This window comes from Salvelinus namaycush, chromosome 34, assembly GCF_016432855.1.
Source record: "Salvelinus namaycush isolate Seneca chromosome 34, SaNama_1.0, whole genome shotgun sequence".
NCBI lineage: Eukaryota > Metazoa > Chordata > Actinopteri > Salmoniformes > Salmonidae > Salvelinus > Salvelinus namaycush.
Window position 1 is genome coordinate 17,520,258 of NC_052340.1, and position 19,827 is coordinate 17,540,084.

Genomic DNA, 19,827 nt, shown 5'->3' on the forward strand with positions numbered 1-19,827 from the left:
TGTGCAGGTCTACAATTTTATCCCTGATGTCCTTATACAGCTCTCTGGTCTTGGCCACTGTGGAGAGGTTGGAGTCTGTTTGATTGAGTGTGTGGACAGGTGCAGTTAATACAGGTAATGAGTGAAGAACAGGAGGGCTTCTTAAAGAAAAACTAACAGGTCTGTGAGAGCCCGAATTCTTACTGGTCGGTAGGTGATCAAATACTTATGCAATAAAATGCAAATTACTTAAAAATCATACAATGTGATTTTCTGGATTTTTGTTTTAGGTTCCGTCTCTCACAATAGAAGTGTACCTATGAAAAAATTACAGACCTCTACATGCTTTGTAAGTAGGAAAACCTGCAAAATCGGCAGTGTATCAAATACTTGTTCTCCCCACTGAACCTCAAAAATAATATATATATATATATATATATATATATATATATATATATATATATATATATATATATATATATATATATATAATTCCCGAAAATGATGTCATGGCGTTAAAAGCCTCTGATAGGCTAATTGACATAATTTGAGTCAATTGGAGGTGTACCTGTGGATATATTTCAAGGCCTACCTTCAAACTCAGTGCGTCTTTGCTTGACATCATGGGAAAATCAAAAAGAAATCAGCAACGACCTCAGGAAAAAAATTGTAGACCTCCACAAGTCTGGTTCATCCTTGGGAGCAATTTCCAAACGGCTGAAGGTACCACGCTCATCTGTACAAACAATAGTATGCCGCTCAGGAAGGAGACGCATTCGGTCTCCTTGAGATAAACGTACTTTTTGGTGCGAAAAGTGCAAATCAATCCCAGAACAACAGCAAAGGACCTTGTGAAGATGCTGGAGAAAACAGGTTCAGAAGTATCATATCCACAGTAAAACGAGTCCTATATCGACATAACCTGAAAGGCCTCTCAGCAAGGAAGAAGTCACTGCTCCAAAACCGCCATAAAAAAAGCCAGACTACAGTTTGCAACTGCACATGGGGACAAATCGTACTTTTGGAGAAATGTCCTCTGGTCTGATGAAACAAAAATAGAACTGTTTGGCCATAATGACCATCGTTGTGTTTGGAGGAAAAAGGGGGAGGCTTGCAAGCCGAAGAACACCATCCCAACCGTGAAGCATGGGGGTGGCAGCATAATGTTATAGGGGTGCTTTGCTGCAGGAGGGACTGGTGCACTTCACAAAATAGATGGCATCATGAGGTAGGAAAATTATGTGGATATATTAAAGCAAAATCTCAAGACATCAGTCAGGAAGTTGAGCTTGGTCACAAATGGGTCTTCCAAATGGACAATGACCCCAAGCATGCTTCCAAAGTTGTGGCAAAACAGTCAAGTCAAGGTATTGGAGTGGCCATCACAGAACCCTGACATCAATCCTATAGAAAATTTGTTGGCAGAACTGAAAAGGCGTGTGCGAGCAAGGTGGTCTCCAAACCTGACTCAGTTACACCAGCTCTGTCAGGAGGAATGGGCCAAAATTCACCCAACTTATTGTGGAAGGCTACCCGAAACGTTTGACCCAAGTTAAACAATTGAAAGGCAATGCTACCAAATACTAATTGAGTGTATGTAAACGTCTGACCCACTGTGAATGTGATGAAAGAAATAAAAGCTGAAATAAATCACTTTACTATTATTCTGACATTTAACATTCATAAAATAAAGAGGTGATCCTAACTGACCTAAGACAGGGAATTTTTACTAGGATTAAATGTCAGAAATGGTGAAAAACTGAGTTAAATGTATTTGGCTAAGGTGTATGTAAACTGTATATATATTTTTTTTGCCCTTTTTGTGTTGCCCTTTTTCTCCCCAATCTCGTGATATCCAATTGGTAGTTACAGTCTTGTCTCATCGTTGCATCTCCCGTACGGACACGGGAGAGGAGAAGATCGAGAGCCGTGCATCCTCCGAAACACGACCCCGCCAAGCCGCATTGCTTCTTGACACAATGCCGCTTAACGCGGAAGCCAGCTGCATCAATTAGAGCGACCGATTAATCGGAATGGCCGATTAATTCGGGCCGATTTCAAGTTTTCATAAATCGGAAATCGGTATTTTTGGACACCGATTTGGATTATTTTATTTTTTTACACCTTTATTTAACTAGACAAGTCAGTTAAGAACACATTCTTATTTTCAATGACGACCTAGAAACGGTGGGTTAACTGCCTTGTTCAGGGCAGAACGACAGATTTGTACCTTGTCAGCTTGGGGATTCAATCTTGCAACCTTACGGTTAACTAGTCCAATGCTCTAACCACCTGCTTTACATGCACTCCACGAGGAGCCTGCCTGTTACGTGAATGCAGTAAGAAACCATGGTAAGTTGCTAGCTAGCATTAAACTTATCTTATAAAAAACAATCAATCAATCATAATCACTAGTTAACTACACATGGTTGATGATATTACTAGTTTATCTAGCGTGTCCTGCGTTGCATACAATCGATGCGGTGCGCATTCGCGAAAAAGGACTGTCGTTGCTCCAACGTGTACCTAACCATAAACATCAATGCCTTTCTTAAAATCAATACACAAGTATATATTTTCTAAACCTGCATATTTAGTTAATAATGCCTGCTAACATTAATTTCTTTTAACTAGGGAAAATGTGTCACTTCTCTTGCAACAGAGTCAGGGTATATGCAGCAGTTTGGGCCGCCTGGTTCGTTGCGAACTCGTTGCGAACTTCGCCAAACGGGGGATGATTTAACAAAAGCGCATTTGTGAAAAAAGCACAATCGTTGCACGACTGTACCTAACCATAAACATCAATGCCTTTCTTAAAATCAATACACAGAAGTATATATTTTTAAACCTGCATATTTGGCTAAAAGAAATCCATGTTAGCAGGCAATTTTAACCAGGTGAAATTGTGTCACTTCTCTTGCGTTCATTGCACGCAGAGTCAGGGTATATGCAACAGTTTGGGGCGCCTGGCTCCATTGCGAACTAATTTGCCAGAATTTTACGTAATTATGACATAACATTGAAGGTTGTGCAACGTAACAGGAATATTTAGACTTATGGATGCAACCCGTTAGATAAAATACGGAACGGTTCCGTATTTCACTGAAAGAATAAACGTTTTGTTTGAGATGATAGTTTCCGGATTCGACCATATTAATGACCTAAGGCCCGTATTTCTGTGTGTTATTATGTTATAATTAGTCTATGATTTGATAGAGCAGTCTGAGCGATGGTAGGCACCAGCAGGCTCGTAAGCATTCATTCAAACAGCACTTTCGTGCGTTTTGCCAGCAGCTCTTCGCAATGCTTCAAGCATTGCGCTGTTTATGACTTCAAGCCTATCAACTCCTGAGATTAGGCTGGTGTAACCGATGTGAAATGGCTAGCTAGTTAGCGGGGTGCGCGCTAATAGCGTTTCAAACGTCACTCGCTCTGAGTAGTTGTTCCCCTTGCTCTGCATGGGTAACGCTGCTTCGAGGGTGGATGTTGTCGATGTGTTCCTGTTTCGAGCCCAGGTAGGAGCGAGGAGAGGGATGGAAGCTATACTGTTACACTGGCAATACTAAAGTGCCTATAAGAACATCCAATAGTCAAAGGTATATGAAATACAAATAGTAGAGAGAAATAGTCCTATAACTCCTATAATAACTACAACCTAAAACTTCTTACCTGGGAATATTGAAGACTCATGTTAAAAGGAACCACCAGCTTTCATATGTTCTCATGTTCTGAGAAAGGAACTTAAACGTTAGCTTTCTTACATGGCACATATTGCACTTTTACATTCTTCAACAGCACTTTGTTTTTGCATTATTTAAACTAAATTGAACATGTTTCATTATTTATTTGAGGCTAAATTGATTTTATTGATGTATTATATTAAGTTAAAATAAGTGTTCATTCAGTATTGTTGTAATTGTCATTATTACAAAAAAATAATAAATAAAATAATCGGCATTGGCTTTTTTTGGTCCTCCAATAATCGGTATCGGCGTTGAAAAATCAGAATCGGTCGACCTCTAGCATCAATGTGTCGGAGGAAACAACGTATACCTGGGGACCGTGTCCGCATGCATTGCACACGGCTCGCCACAGGTGTCGCTAGAGCGTAATGGGACAAGGACAACCCGGCTGGCCAAACCATCCCCTAACGACGCTGGGCCAATTGTGCGCCGCCTCATGGGTCTCCCGGTCGCGGCCGTCTGCGACACAGCCTGAGATCGAACCAGGATCTGTAGTGACGCAGTGCCTTAGACCCCTCGGGAGGCCCCCTTTCTGTAATAGTCCTAAATGTGCCAGCGTTGCTATCTATGGTAGATAGTTGGAGCAGAAACCTGACTAACCAAATCACACATGAAAAGGGCATCAGTCTCTCAGGCGCAGCAGAGATGAAGGGTGGTCTAGAAATGGTCTCTCCTCATTCTCTACCATCTAATGAGTGACTCCCTCAGGACTCTGCTTTAGTCCCCCAACTAACTCACCCTCACCTCCCCTTCCTCCCCCCAGCACACACGGCTCACAGCATCACACACACACACGCCAACCCACCCGCACTGCAGTTCCACAAGGGAGTGTGACAGAGTTTGTCAAGCGAGTAGTGTTGGTCACATCTTGCCAGAAAGGCAGGATTTGTGGGCAAAGCGAGGAGAATCAGGCTGCCGCTTGCTATGCAAATCCACAGCACTTCTGCACTTCTTCTCCTGGCATAGTACTACTGCACTGGGCCCACCATGGGTGGGAATTGGATGGAAGGCAGACTTCTATGAGAGCTTGACATGGTATTATGTCCGATGTGCCCTCTTTTCTAGTCACCCAAACAGACAACCAGTGGAGACCCAGACAGACAACCAGTTACAAGGACTAGGCTGTCTGGGCCAAGAGAGGAAAGTGAGAGCTAGGGGGAGAGAATAAGAGCACTGTACGACGTTATAGCTGTGTTACGATCACATATAGGCCAATCGTACTTCCTTATCATAACTTGAAACAAAATTCTGACTATGCTTCTCTCGCCTGATTCCTCAAACAATGATCAAATATATTGTCAGCAGACATGGCTAAGCTGCAGCTCTTCTAACAACACAAAATCATGTCTCTGCTAGTCTGTCTGTAGTCAGCGCAGCAGGTAGGTAGCCTCTGGAAGCGCTGAAAGGGACTTCGTATAATGCATCCAGTACCTTCGGAAAGTATTCAGACCCCTTGACCTTTTCCATATTTTGTTACGTTCCAGCCTTATTCTAAAACGGCAATCTACACACAATACTCCCATAATGACAAAGCAAAAACAGGTTTTTGGAAATGTTTGCAAAAAGATACCTTATACATAAGTATTCAGACCCTTTGCTATGAGACACGAAATTGAGCACAGGTGCATCCTGTGTCCATTGATCATCCTTGAGATGTTTCTGTAACTTGATCGGAGTCCACCTGTGATAAATTCAATTGATTGGACATGATCTGGAAAGGCACACACCTGTCTATATAAGGTCCCACCGTTGATAGTGCATGTAAGACCAAAAACCAAGCCATGAGGTCGAAGGAATTGTCCATAGCGCGCCGAGACAGGATTATGTCGACGCACAGATCTGGGGAAGGGTACCAAAATATTTCTCCAGCATTGCTGTCCAAGAACAGTGGCCTCCATCATTCTTAAACGGAAGAAGTTTGGAACCACCAGGACTCTTCCTAGAGCTGGCTGGCCGGGCTAACTGAGCAATCGGGAGGAAAAGGGCCTTGGTCAGGGAGGTGACCAAGAATCCGATGGTCCCTGTGACAGAGCTCTAGAGTTCCTCTGTGGAGATGGGAGAACCTTCCAGAAGGACAACCATCTCTGCAGCACAGTGGTGGTGGTGGCAACATCAGCATGCTGTGAGGATGTTTTTCAGACTGAGACTAGTCAGGATCGAGGGAAAAATTAACGGAGCAAAGAGAGATCCTTGATGAAAAATTGCTCCCGAGCGCTCAGGACCTCAGACTGGGGCGAAGGTTCACCTTCCAACAAGACAACGCAGGAGTGGCTTCGAGACACATCTCTGCATGTCCTTGAGTGGCCCAGCCAGAGCCCGGACTTGAACCCAATCTAACGTCTCTGGAAACGTGAAAAAGCTGTGCAGCAAAGCTCCCCATCCAACCTGACAGAGCTTGAGAGGATCTGCAGAGAAGAATGGAAGAAACTCCCCCAATCCATGTGTGCCAAGCTTGTAGCGTCATAACCAAGAAGACCCAAGGATGTAATTGCTGCCAAAGCTGCTTCAAAGTACTGAGTAAAGGGTCTGAATACTTATGCAAATGTAATCTTAAAAAAATAAAAAATAAATCAGCAAATATATTGAAAAACCTGTTTTTGCTTTGTCATTATGGGTATTATGTGTATATTGATGCGGGAAAAAACGATTAAATAAATTTTAGATTAAGGCCGTAACTTAACAAAATGTGGAAAAAGTCAAGTGGTCTGAATACTTTCCGGAGTCACTGTAATTAGATGAGAAAACTTTCTCCAATGACTGATGCAAACTGCTGCTTTGTTTCCCCCGACGTGCCGTCCAACACTACTGCTCTCATATGATGCTATAGTACTGAGGCTCTAGTAGTGCTGGTAGGAGTCATTAACCATGGCAACCAAGAAACAAAAACATGAGCTTTTTGTCAATTAGTGATGGGGGGTAATCGATAGTTACCTATGGATATTATTTGAAGATATATATTATCGTTTTGACAATATTGCAATATAATTTTTGCACCGGCTGTACTTGTACAAAAACTCATTCATAGCTTGTTCTCCATCTTCTTTTTAAATAGGGACACAATTTGTCTTCAGCACTTTTATACCCATGACTTGTTTTCTTCTGGGTCTCTTGTCCCTCTGCAGCATACATATGGTGAGCAATATGTTTGGAACATCGAATCGCAATAAAATCCCAGAACCGAAATGCATATAGAATCGTGAGTACAACAATACATATCGTTTCGGCACCAAAGTATCATGATGCTATCGTATTGTGAGGGCCCTGGCAATTCCCAGCCCTAATGTCAATATGAGACCCTTACATTGTTCATCATACATTTATTTTTATTTAACCTTTATTTACCTAGGAAAGTCAGTTGAGAAAAAATTCTTATTTACTATGACGGTCTACCAAAAGGCAAAAAGCCTCCTGTGGGGACGGGGGGCAGGGATACATAAAAAACATTAAAAAAAAAAAATATATATATATATATATAGGACAAAACACACATCACGACAAGAGACAACACAACATAAAGAGACCTAAGACGACAACACAGCATGGTAGCAACACAACATAACAACATGGTAGCAACACAACATGGCAGCAGCACAACATGGTAGCAGCACAAAACATGGTACAAACATTATTGGGCACAATCAACAGCAGAAAGGGCAAGAAGGTAGAGACAACAATATATCACACAAAGCAGCCACAACTGTCAATAAGAGTGTCCATGATTGAGTCTTTGAATGAAGAGATTGAGATAAAACAGTCCAGTTTGAGTGTTTGTTGCAGCCTGTTCCAGTCGCTAGCTGCAGCGAAATGAAAAGACGAGCGACCCAGGGATGTGTGTGCTTTGGGGACCTTTAACAAAATGTGACTGGCAGAACGGATGTTGTATGTGGAGGATGAGGGCTGCAGTAAATCTCTCAGATAGGGGGGAGTGAGGCCTTAGAGGGTTTTATAAATAAGCATCAACCAGTGGGTCTTGCAACAGGTATACAGAGTTGACCAGTTTACAGAGGAGTATAGAGTGCAGTGATGTGTCCTATAAGGAGCATTGGTGGCAAATCTGATGGCTGAATGGTAAAGAACAGCTAGCCGCTCGAGCGCACCCTTACCTGCCGATCTATAAATTACATCTCCGTAATCTAGCACGGGTAGGACGGTCATCTGAATCAGGGTTAGTTTGGCAGCTCGGGTGAAAGAGGAGTGATTACGATAGACGAAACCAAGTCTAGATTTAACTTTAGCCTACAGCTTTGATATGTGCTGAGAGAAGGACAGCGTACTGTCTAGCTATACTCCCAAGTACTTGTATGAGGTGACAACCTCAAGCTCTAAACCCTCAGAGGTAGTAATCACACAGGTGGGGCCTTCTTACCAAACCACATAACCTTTGTTTTGGAGGTGTTCAGAACAAAGTTAAGGGTAGAGAAACTTGTTGGACACTAAGAAAGCTTTGTTGTAGAGCATTTAACACAAAATCCGTGCAGGGGCCAGCTAAGTATAATACTGTATCATCTGCATATAAATGGATGAGAGAGCTTCCTACTGCCTGAGCTATGTTGTTGATGTAAATTGAGAAGAGCGTGGGGCCTAGGATTGAGCCTTGGGGTACTCCCTTGGTGACAGGCAGTGGCTGAGACAGCATATTTTCTGACTTTATACACTGCACTCTGAGGTAGTTAGCAAACCAGGCCAAAGACCCCTCAGAGACACCAATATTCCTTAGCCGGCCCACAAGAATGGAATGGTCTACCGTATCAAAAGCGTTGGCCAAGTCAATAAAAATAGCAGCACAACATTGCTTAGAATCACGGGCAATGGTGATATCATTGAGGACCTTTAAGGTTGCAGTGACACATCCATAACCTGAACGGAAACCCGATTGCATAACATAGAAAATACTATAGACATCAAGAAAGCCAGTCAGTTGCTTATTGACAAGCTTTTCCAACACTTTTGATCAACAGGCAAAATAGAAATAGGCCTATAACAGTTAGGATCAACTTGATCTCCTCCTTTAAATAAAGGACGACCCGTGGCTGCCTTCCAAGCAATGGGAACCTCCCCAGAAAGGAGAGACCGGTTAAAAAGGTTGGAGATAGGCTTGGCGATGATCGGGGCAGCAACCTTAAAGAAGAAAGGGTATAAACCATCTGACCCAGATGGAGCTCCTCGGACTCAGTGACTGCCTGCAGGGAGAAACTTTGTAGCGGGGCAGGGGGAAAAGAGGGAGAAGCTTCGGGGATAGTCGCATTAGAAGGGGTGGGAGATGAGGAAATGTTGGACGGGCAAGGAGGCATGGCTGAGTCAAATAGGAATTCTGACTTAATGAAGTGGTGATTAAAGAGCTCAGCCATGTGCTTCTTGTCAGTAACAACCACATAATCAACTTTAAGGGACATGGGCAGCTGTGAGGAGGAGGGTTTATTCTCCAGGTCTTTTAACCGTTTTCCAGAACTTCTTGGGGTTAGACCCAGAGAGAGAACGGCTCCTTAAAGTAACTAACTTTGGCCTGATTATTTGTGAGGATAACATCAAGAAGAGTAGCCTTTTCTGGGTGTTTGGGAGTCATACCTTGTGGGATTGGTAATAATCTGAGAAAGATTTAGGGAGTCCCATTGCTTTAGGACTTGGTCAGGTGGTTTAAGCATGTCCCAGATTAGGTCACCTAGCAGGACAAATTCAGACTTGGTGTAAGGGGCCAGGAGAGAGCTTAGGGCAGGTAGGGTACAGGCCGGTGCTGATGGAGGACAATAGCACCCAGCAACAGTCAACAAAGAGATATTTGAAAGTTTAATACTTAAAACCAGAAAATCGAATTGACTGGGGACAGACTTGGTGGAGACAACCGAGCTACATCAGAAAACATTCTCTACAACCTAGCTACACAACTCAACATAATTATTATTATTATTATTTTGTTTTTTTAAACACTGCCTTTTCTTTTTCTTAGAAAAAAAAATGCAGATGTGTTTTAAGGAGACATTGGGTTGAGGCAATGGTCAGGACATCCTTGAAACAGCAGAACCCTGTAAGCTGCCGAGGCTGAGCTGGCTGTGTCTTGTTCGCTCTCTCCCCAGCACAGCAATGGTGTGACAGATTGTGGTCTCGACTCTTCTGTTGTTAATGGGCCTCGCTGGCAAAGCTCCAACTCTCCCTGCTCTCAGTCCCAACCCAATCAATTATTTTATGCTGTGCCCTCAAAACAAAGCTCCATCTGTGTAGTTTCCAGGAGAGGGTGACCACAAGTAATGTGTGTGCACCTTTCACATAGCCCCTGAAAACGAGCTGTCTAAAGAAAACTGTCTGTTCTGTGGGCTCTTTCTACAGACGAACGGATGGAAGGAGAGAGCGAGAAGAGGTAAAGGAGAAGAGGCGGTAATACAACCAATGTAAGGAGAAATGTCACAGCCAACTGCTAATATTTGTCAGGCCAACTGGAATATCAATGTCAAACACAGGTGAACATACTATACAATACCAGTCAAAAGTTTGGACACACCTACTCATTCAAGGGTTTTACTTTATTTTTGATTATTTTCTACATTGTTGAATAATGGTGAAGACATCAAAACTATGAAATAACAAATATGGAATGATGTAGTTACAAAAAAAAAATGTAAAAGAAAACAAAATACATTTTATAGTTGAGATTCTTCAAAGTAGCCACCCTTTGCCTTGACAGCTTTACACTCTCTTTGCATTCTCTCAACCAGCTCCATAAAGTAGTCACCTGGAACACATTTCAATTAACAGGTGTGCCTTGTTAAAAGTTAATTTGTGGAATTTCTTTCCTTCTTAATGCGCTTGAGCCAATCAGTTTTGTTGTGACAATGTAGGGGTGGTATACAGAATATAGCCCTATCTGGTAAAAGACCAAGTCCATATTATGGCAAGAACAGCTCAAATAAGCAACGAGAAACGACAGTCCATCATTATTTTAAGACATGAAGGTCAGTCAATCAGTAACATTTCAAGAAATGTTCACTTTTTTTTCAAGTGCAGTCGCAAAAACCATCAAGCGCTATGATGAAACTGTCTCACGAGGACCACCACAGGAAAGGAAGATCCAGAGTTATCTTTGCTGCAGAGGATAAGTTCATTGCTTGGGGCGGCAGGTAGCCTAGTGTTTAGAGTGTTGGGGCATTAACCGAAAGGTTGCTAGATCGAATCCCCGAGCTGACAAGGTAAAAATCTGCCGTTCTGCCCCTGAACAAGGCAGTTAACCCACTCTTCCTAGGCCGTCATTGTAAAAAAGAATTTGTTCTTAACTGACTTGCCTAGTTAAATAAAGGTTAAATAAAAAAATACAGTTACCAGCCTCAGAAATTGCAGCCCAAATAAATGTTTCACCGAGTTCAAGTAACAGAGATATCTCAACATCAACTGTTTAGAGGAGACTGCGTGAAATCAGGCCTTCATGGTTGAATTTCTGCAAAGAAACCACTACTCAAGGACACCAATAAGAAGAGCCTTGCTTGGGCCAAGAAACACGAGCAATGGACATTAGACCGAGATTTTTGGTTCCAACCGCCGTGTCTTTGAGAGACGCAGAGTAGGTGAACGGATGATTTCCGCATGTGTGGTTCCCACCATGAAGTATGGAGGAGGTGTGATGGTGCTTTGCTGGTGACACTGTCAGTGATTTATTTAGAATTCAAGGCACACTTAACCAGCATGGCTACCACAGCATTCTTCAGTGATACGCCATCCCATCTTGCTTGCGCTTAGTGGGACTAATCATTTGTTTTTCAACAGGACAATGACCCAACAACTCCAGGCTGTGTAAGGGCTATTTGACCAAGGAGCGTGACGGAGTGCTGCATCAGATGACCTGGCCTCCACAATCACCCGACCCCAACCCAGATGGTTTGGGATGAGTTGGACCGCAGAGTGACGGGAAAGCAGCCAATAAGTGCTCAGCGTATGTGGGAACTCCTTCAAGACTGTTGGAAAAGCATTCAAGATGAAGCTGGTTGATAGAATGCCACGAGTGTGCAAAGCTGTCATCAAGGCAAAGGGTGCCTACTTTAACACTATTTTTGGTTACTACAGGATTCCATGTGTTATTTCATAGTTTGTCTTCATGATTATTCTACAATGTAGAAAATTGTAAAAAGAAAAACTCTTGAATGAGTAGGTGTGTCCAAACTTGACTGGTACTGTATAAAGAAGTGGCTTATATGCCGATTTCAATAAATTGGCATTCTGTAAAACCTCTGAACAAGATGTGTGTGTCTGTGTTCTTTCTCCTCCCATCCAGACGACTGGAATCGAACCAGACAACCTCTACCTTATATGAAGTAATAAATGTCTGTTGGGCTTGGGAGGTATACCGGGGCCTTTGGAAAAAGCCACAGGATGGTATTTCAATACCGTCAATAGCGTTGAGACTTTTTCTTTGACGTTTTTTAATACTTGTCGCTACTTTAAGTAAATACATGCAGTCAATTTGTGCAATACGTTAGGAGATATAGAACATTGCGTTCTTCATTTCACCTGTCACATTATTATGAAGCTTACGGTGGGTCCCCAGTCACATGGTGTTTGTGTACAGCATGTGATCTAATTACAGTATGGAATTCACAAGAGTTGTTCATTTGGTTTGCTAATTTAGTATCTGGTTAGCTATCTAGCTAAGTGGTTAGCTTCTTCCAAAATCAAGCATTCGCTTGGTAACAGCAGAGAAACCCTTCCTGAATCAACAGCCTTGCTTGCTAATATTTGTTTTGTGCATACAGCAAACAGTGTAGCATTTTTTTGTTACTTGTATAGTTTAGGTCAGAAAATGTACAAAATGTTCGCAATGTGCTCATTAGCATTTGGTTAGCATTCTCTATGGGATTTTACATGTACTTGTTAGCATTGGATTACAGAGTATTAGTGGGGTTTGAAAACAGCACCCCGTGTGTTCAGTGTCGGTATTACTGAATATCCCGGTATGGTTTGACAATCTGGATACCGCCAAAGTCTAACGTCTATTGGTTGACAGATATATATAAAAAAAAAAAAAAAATCAGGTGATATTGATCATAGCGGTCTTTACACCACCGTTATCGATAAATAATAAACAAAATAAATTATGCTAATCTGAGCACTTCAATTTATTTAAATTATGTTCATTTTTCAAATGTATGAAATTACATTTTAAAGTGTCTTTGAAGAGACGTTTTCACTTGGAGCAAAATTTGTGATACATTTTTTACATCTCATATCTGAAAAAAAATGCGTCGGCCAATAAATTGTAACCAGTGTAGCCTCCCAAATATAAGTATTGTATCAGACCCAAAAATCCCATATATGTCAAGCGACACTTACATTGTAGGTCTCCAGCTTGACTCTGTTGCGGAAGATGAACGTGTGGAAGTTGGCCTGCTGAAAGATCTCCTCGAAGGCAGCTTCATTCTGCATGAAAATGAACAAAATGTGATCAATTTAACTTTAATGACATTTCAAAAACTTGCTTGTTTCCATTAAAAAGCCATTGTTTTCATCAAGATGGCAAGTTCTATATCAAAGCCTTTCTCTATCTTTAAAACAATCCCCCCCCCATAGAGGCTCTATGAGAGCCTACAGAGACCACACGGCACAGCAGCCTGTTCATGCAGAGCAGAGGTAGCTGGTGCTGGTGGCTAGACAGTGCCTGGGGTTCAGCACCTCCCCAGGCCCTTTCCTCAGACCAGGCTCTGAACCAGACAGACAGGGAGGCAGACGGGTGGCAGAGTAAGGCTCACCGAGTCTTTGAGTTGCCCTAGGTAAGCAGCGTTCTGTCCCAGGATGGCTTCAGCACTCTCCTGGAAGCAGGTCACCCACTGGTTGTCCCCGTAGTCTGCTATGTTGGCCTGCAGGACGAGAGGAGGAACATAGAGACAGACGCATGGTAGGAGTGAGTACTGGGGAAAGTCAAAGGGAGAAGGAAAGGTCATCTGGGCTTTATTGATCATAGGTTGCAACACACATGGCACTCTATTCCCTTTATAGTGCACCTATTTTTCCCCAGGGTGCAATGGGCCCTGGTCAAAAGAAGTGCACCACATAGGGCGCCATTTGGACACAGGCAGAGTCTATTAAAAAGGTAGGCTTCTCAGGGATTTGGTACTTTGGTTTATTGTTGTGTATGATGTCACGTTGCTGCTGCATAATCAATGTATTGTCAATTGCACAAGTTTATATTGCTGGGAAAATCATTATTATAGAACTATTCTGTTCTATACATTTGACAGGCAGGGACTTCAAACACCAGAAGAGCCAAGGTGTACGTGTGATGCGAGCTGCGCACAATGGTAGCATATTCACAGTTTATGTTCCAGCTCCATGGCGAAAAGCAATATGCTGACTGGCGAGAGGTGCAAAACAAAAGAAAAGCCGCTTATTTTAGATGTCTGGCTGCAAGAGCTTGTTTGCTGACTAAATGAGGTAGTATTTGAATGCTGCTATTTTAAACAAGCAGAGACAAAATGCCTCAGCATCGAGCAACAGCATTAAGGAGGGGAAAATAGAGCAATTAACACAACATAATCCTGACTTACACCCAACAAAACAAATCAAAATGAATCCTAAATAGCCAGCCACTATTTGACGCTTGCAGCAGCGACAGCAGAATGGATTAAATAATAATCTTCTTGAAACATGACTGTAAAGAGATCCGATAGAGAGTTAGTTAAGCACCGTGAGAGAAGAAGTACCATAAGGGAGACTGGCTGGAGGCCGATGAGAAAGAGCAAAAGGGAAAGAGCACACAAAAGAGAGCAAGAAAGAAAGGAGGGGTGAATGAGAGAGCAAGAGTGAAAGGAAGGACAAAGACAGAAAGCAAACGTGTGCGTGCCAGAGAGCGAGAGCGAGAGAGCGAGAAATGAGAAGCAGTAGATGAGTCCCCCAGAGAAAACCCTCAGCCACAGCAGCCACTGCTCCCACCCTCAGGGACCTGTGAGGATAGGAGAGAATGAATAGAGGCCTAGGGGACGGGGTCAGGAGAGGGCAGGTACCCTGTAACAGTGAGGGTGAATGGTGTGGCAGAGTGGGACTCAGTGTGTGTGTGCATGCTCACTTGTGTGTGTGTCCTCTTTGTGACTGTGAGGCCAGAGAGTTTAGACAGACAGAGGTAAGCCACTCACAGAGAGGATGAGTCGGTACTTGAAGTTGGGGAACTCTTTGTCACACTTCTCACAGCGGAACATGCCGTTCTGCTGGTCCACCACCTTCTTACTGCAGTCCTGACTAGGGCACGCCTGGTACAGACAGTTCTCCTTACGGATGTACACTATGGTGGCAATGCAGCTGAAGTAGTCTGCCTGGAGGGACAAACACACAACATTCCTGAACATACTTCTTAGTTGTTTTAAAAATGTGTACACCAGATGTTTTGTGGAAGACCATATTGCAATACATGCAGCTGAAGTAGTCTGCCTGGACACAAACACAAAACATATCAGAATTCTTCTGTCAATCGTTTTGAAACGTAGATATTTTGTGGCAGGCAATATTGTACTGGGCAATATGTGCAGGCTTGGTCCATGATTTCTATGTAAAGGTTGATGCCATTACACGGCGCAGAACTAACAACTGAGAAGCCTAAAGAACAGATCTGAGAGAACATCAACAAGAATGTTCAAACTGTATTAACGAGAAACATTACTGCAGTGGGATGCAAAAATGACAAACCAACTGCAATCTGCATAGCATAGCTCCAAACACAAATGCAAAACAGCAAAGGCAGGCTGCCTCATCATTTTTATGGGGGTATAAGCAAAGTTAATAACCTCCATATACATAAACAGTCTTTTAGAAAAAATCAACAACAAGCACCTGGTGAGAGTCCTGAAATAAATAATTGGAGACAGACAAAGGGCTGTGGGAGGGAGCAACATGATGAAGTGATTCAGTGTCAACAGGGTTGGAGATGAGTCACATCACCTATCGTTCTGTCAACACGTTGTAGAGTTCCCTTCCTGTTTCTATACCCCCACCCACCAACGCATACGCCTTGCTGCCATGGACAGGTCTTTGTCAGTCATGCCTCAAATAGTCATTGTTTTGTAACATCTCGCTTTCCCACCCTCTCTCTGTGTTAGTCCCCCACCTACTGCTCGTCACAACCCCTGCATGTGGCCATGGGGACATTGAGGTGACAGAAGCAGTGGGTTGAGAACAGGGTAAGAGGCTCACGTTGAGGGGGAGTGAGAGGAGCAGACACCTCCATGCCTTAACACCGCTTGTGTCCCAAATAGCCCACTATTCCCTATATAGTACACTAATTTCGACCAGGGCCTATAGGCAATACCACATGGTAATATCTCATTACGTAAACACACACGAGAACCTCTGAGGCCAAGTGCCTTCAGTCAGTCATTTAGATTCATCCAGAGGACAAAACAGGGTGTGCTCTTCAAAAAAAATCATAACACTTCCTTACACCCCAGGAAGTTGCTGCTGTCTTGGCAGCAGCTAATGGGGAACCATAATAAATACAAAACAAAGACCTGTAGGATTACAATGGGGGGATTTTAATAACCTGGACGTCCTGACTCATATTCATGGCGGGGAACATTGCCTGGAGTACCGAAAGGAAAGCAGGGGACAGGAAACAGGACATTTCTGCATGGTGCACTTCATTGAGAATTCGGCATGCAGGAGTTTCTTCTTTCCTTCTATTGTTCACAATCTAGATGAGGCCCCAGACAAAATCTTAACCTCCAGTTTTCAAAGGAAATAAATAGAAAAACAAAAGGGAACGTTTCTGCCACTTTGGCCGTAATTGATCACCCCCCCTCTCTCTCTCTACAGGCAAACTGCTGGCCTCTTTAAAACTAGCACATTTTCCCCCTACATCAGACAACCCCTAACTTCGGACACTCTAGTGGTTGGAGGATTAAATCACTTCGAGCTCAACATTTAAATGTCCTGGAAAATAACGGTACGTTTTGCGACTAAAGACGACCTTCTAGCTAGCTGACAACCAACTTTCATTTATGTAAGTTAGGTTCAGAGTTTTCCAAAAAGAGATATATATGATATCTACACACACACACACGTCTTTTCAGTTCACTGCAGCTAGCGACTGGAACGAGCTGCAACAAACACTCAAACTGGACAGTTTTATCTCAATCTCAGACACTCTTACTGACAGTTGTGGCTGCTTCGCGTGATGTATTGTTGTCTCTACCTTCTTGCCCTTTGTGCTGTTGTCTGTGCCCAATAATGTTTGTACCATGTTTTGTGCTGCTACCATGTTGTTTTACTAGCATGTTGTCATGTTGCTACCATTCTGTGTTGTCATGTGTTGCTGCCTGGCTATGTTGTCGTCTTAGGTCTCTCTTAATGTAACGTCTCTCTTGTTGTGATGTGTGTTTTGTCAGATATAGAGATTATCTATCTATCTAGAGATAAATATATTTTTTTTTTATTTAACCCAGCCCCCGTCCCCACAGGAGGTCTTTTACAATGATGGCCTACCAAAAGGCAAATAAGAATTTGTTCTTAACTGACTTGCCTAGTAGAATAAAGGTTAAATGAATAAAAATAAATACACATTTTGTGGGACACACTGTGTATTATAAAATTTGACTGCGCAACAGACCACACATCATTTAATATCCAACTTTTTACCTAAGTTATTCATACTCATGTATATGTTAGTATTAAACTGTTATCTACTTTCTCAAAAGACAAGATTAATCTGTAAAACAAATAAGACATTATTTGGTTACAACACTGAAGATATTGGTGAAGAACCATTTAAGAGTCTACAGGAGGGCGCACCGGGCTACGCAATGAAAAGTTGACAGGCAAGTACTTTTTTTTTTTTTACTGGAAGGCTAGCCAACTATCTTGTAAACACTTCAGATACGAGGTTGGGGTCTCTTTTTTGAAGAAAATTAAATGGATATAGCGTGTAATTGAACAAAATAGTAAGGTGGCCAATAACTGGGGACTGTATTCCAATAACACGGTATTTTTTTTTGGCTAAACCGCTTATCAAAAAGCTGATAGCATGTTTTACATTTCAGTGGAAATACTACTACTAACTGCTAACCTGTTAGCTAACATGTTTACGACACCAATTATCAAAACATTGATGGCTTGATCACAAGATAAATGTTCAAGGTAATATTTCTTAAACGCTGTTGAATATGTCAATAATACGGGGTGCTACGCTACAGTTGTTTTAACAAACACCTCATACTTCCCTCCCTGTACTGCAGCTTCCCCAAAGAGCACTAATGAATCAAGTTAATACCTCTGAAATTAACGAGTCACTCACCACAGAGAGAGAGAGAGATGAGACCGCTGAAAGAAATGTTCCTCCTGATTTTCCCCCCTCCTGTCTGTCACAAGGCTTTACATATGCAGGCAGCGTCAAGCCATCGGGAGGGAGCGGGCTGCGGACGGGGTTAGACATTCGCTGTCGAGAGGGCAAGCCGGTGTTGTGGAAATTTGAGATTGTGACAGACTTTGTGACAGGGACAATTAATTGCTGCTGACTTGCGGAGGGCCTTCAGAGGGCCGACCTTGTGACCCCGTGTCTCCACGGGCTGAGCAGGAGCAGTACCAGGAGAGGATACTGTGCTTGAGTCAGCTCCTCATCTCAGACACTACAGGCTGAACTAGAGCCCTGGGTCACACCTCTCCCTTCCTCTCTCCTCCTCTAGTACTACAGCCTAATGCCAAGAGAAATTGCCTTAACCCAACAGGATAGTCTGGAGGACTCTAATGAAGGTCAAGGGAACTAGTGAATCAGCAATGCTAATACTGGTTAGCATATAGTGCCAACAGCCTACTCTACAATGAGATGGTGAGTACGTTTACATGCACATTAATAATTCTATATTAAACCGGTCATGGCAGTAGGCCGAGTATTGAAATAGTAATGTAAACACCTTACTCTGCTTATCTTAAAAATCAACGGAAGGCCAAAATCGAAGTAAGCATACGTTGATTAAAACACTTGGTTTTCTGAACAATCTTGCAAATGATTAAGACATGTAAACGGCTTAATTGGCATTCCAGTGGTGTATTTGATCTGTGCCTGTGCCAGCACCGGTAGCACAAGCCTCCCTCTTATGTGCGAGTGAAGTGAGTTCAGAAAAAACTGAAAGCATGCATCTTAGAAATAGTTCTCACATACAAACGCTACATGTTCGAACTCCGAATCAAAAAGACGTCGCAAAAATAACATGGTCCCTGTGGTAGAATATTTATTTCATTGGCGATTTCCTAAATTTATCAAGAGTCCCATCAGGAAGCCTGATGTCAGAAGGGTCCATGTAAACAGGATTATTAGGGAAATCGTTATTCTTGCAAGTAAATGTTTTTAACTATTATATTAAATCTGACTAACCACAATAATGGCATTACTGCATGTAACCTATAGAATCTACATGACAATGTGAGGGGAGTGTCAAGTAACTGGTTAGCCTATATAGGTGTCCATACACTCTACAATGTGAGGGGAGTGTCAAGTAACTGGTTAGCCTATATAGGTGTCCATACACTCTACAATGTGAGGGGAGTGTCAAGTAACTGGTTAGCCTATATAGGTGTCCATACACTCTACAATGTGAGGGGAGTGTCAAGTAACTGGTTAGCCTATATTAAATCAAATCAAATTTTACTTAACCAAGAATGTAGTTCAAGAAATTGAGTTGAGAAAATATTGACTAAAACTAAAGTAAAAAAATAATATAAAAAGTAACAGAAAATAACGAGGCTATATACAGGGGCTACCGGGACACCGAGTCAATGTGCGGGGTTACAGGTTAATTGAGGTAATTTGTGTAGGTAGGGGTAAAATTAATATGCATAGATGAAAAAAATAGTGAGTATCAGCAGCGTAAAAACAAAGGGGGGGGGGGGGGGGGGTCAATGTAAATAGTCTGGGTGGTCATTTGATTAATTGTTCAGTAGTCTTATGGCTTGTGGGTAGTTGTTAAGGAGCATTTTGGACCTAGACTTGGCGCTCCGGTACTGCTTGCGGTGCAGTAGCAGAGAGAACAGTCTATGACTTGGGTGACTGGAGTCTTTCACAATTGTATGGGCTTTCCTCTGACACCACCCATTATATAGGTCCTGTATGGCAGGAAGCTTGGCCCCAGTGATGTACTGGGCTGTACGCACT

General features: G+C 42.6%; 1 protein-coding gene across 1 annotated transcript in view; it reads right to left on the reverse strand.

Annotated features, from left to right (window-relative positions):
• LOC120028892 (replication protein A 70 kDa DNA-binding subunit-like) overlaps positions 1-19,827 on the reverse strand; it is a 58,400-nt gene that overhangs the window by 4,342 nt on the left and 34,231 nt on the right. Inside the window, exons 14-16 of the mRNA XM_038974165.1 lie at positions 14,828-15,004; positions 13,448-13,555; positions 13,032-13,118 (exon numbers count right to left, since the gene is read on the reverse strand). Coding sequence (XP_038830093.1) covers positions 13,032-13,118; positions 13,448-13,555; positions 14,828-15,004 — 372 coding nt within the window. The remainder of the gene's footprint in view (positions 1-13,031; positions 13,119-13,447; positions 13,556-14,827; positions 15,005-19,827) is intronic.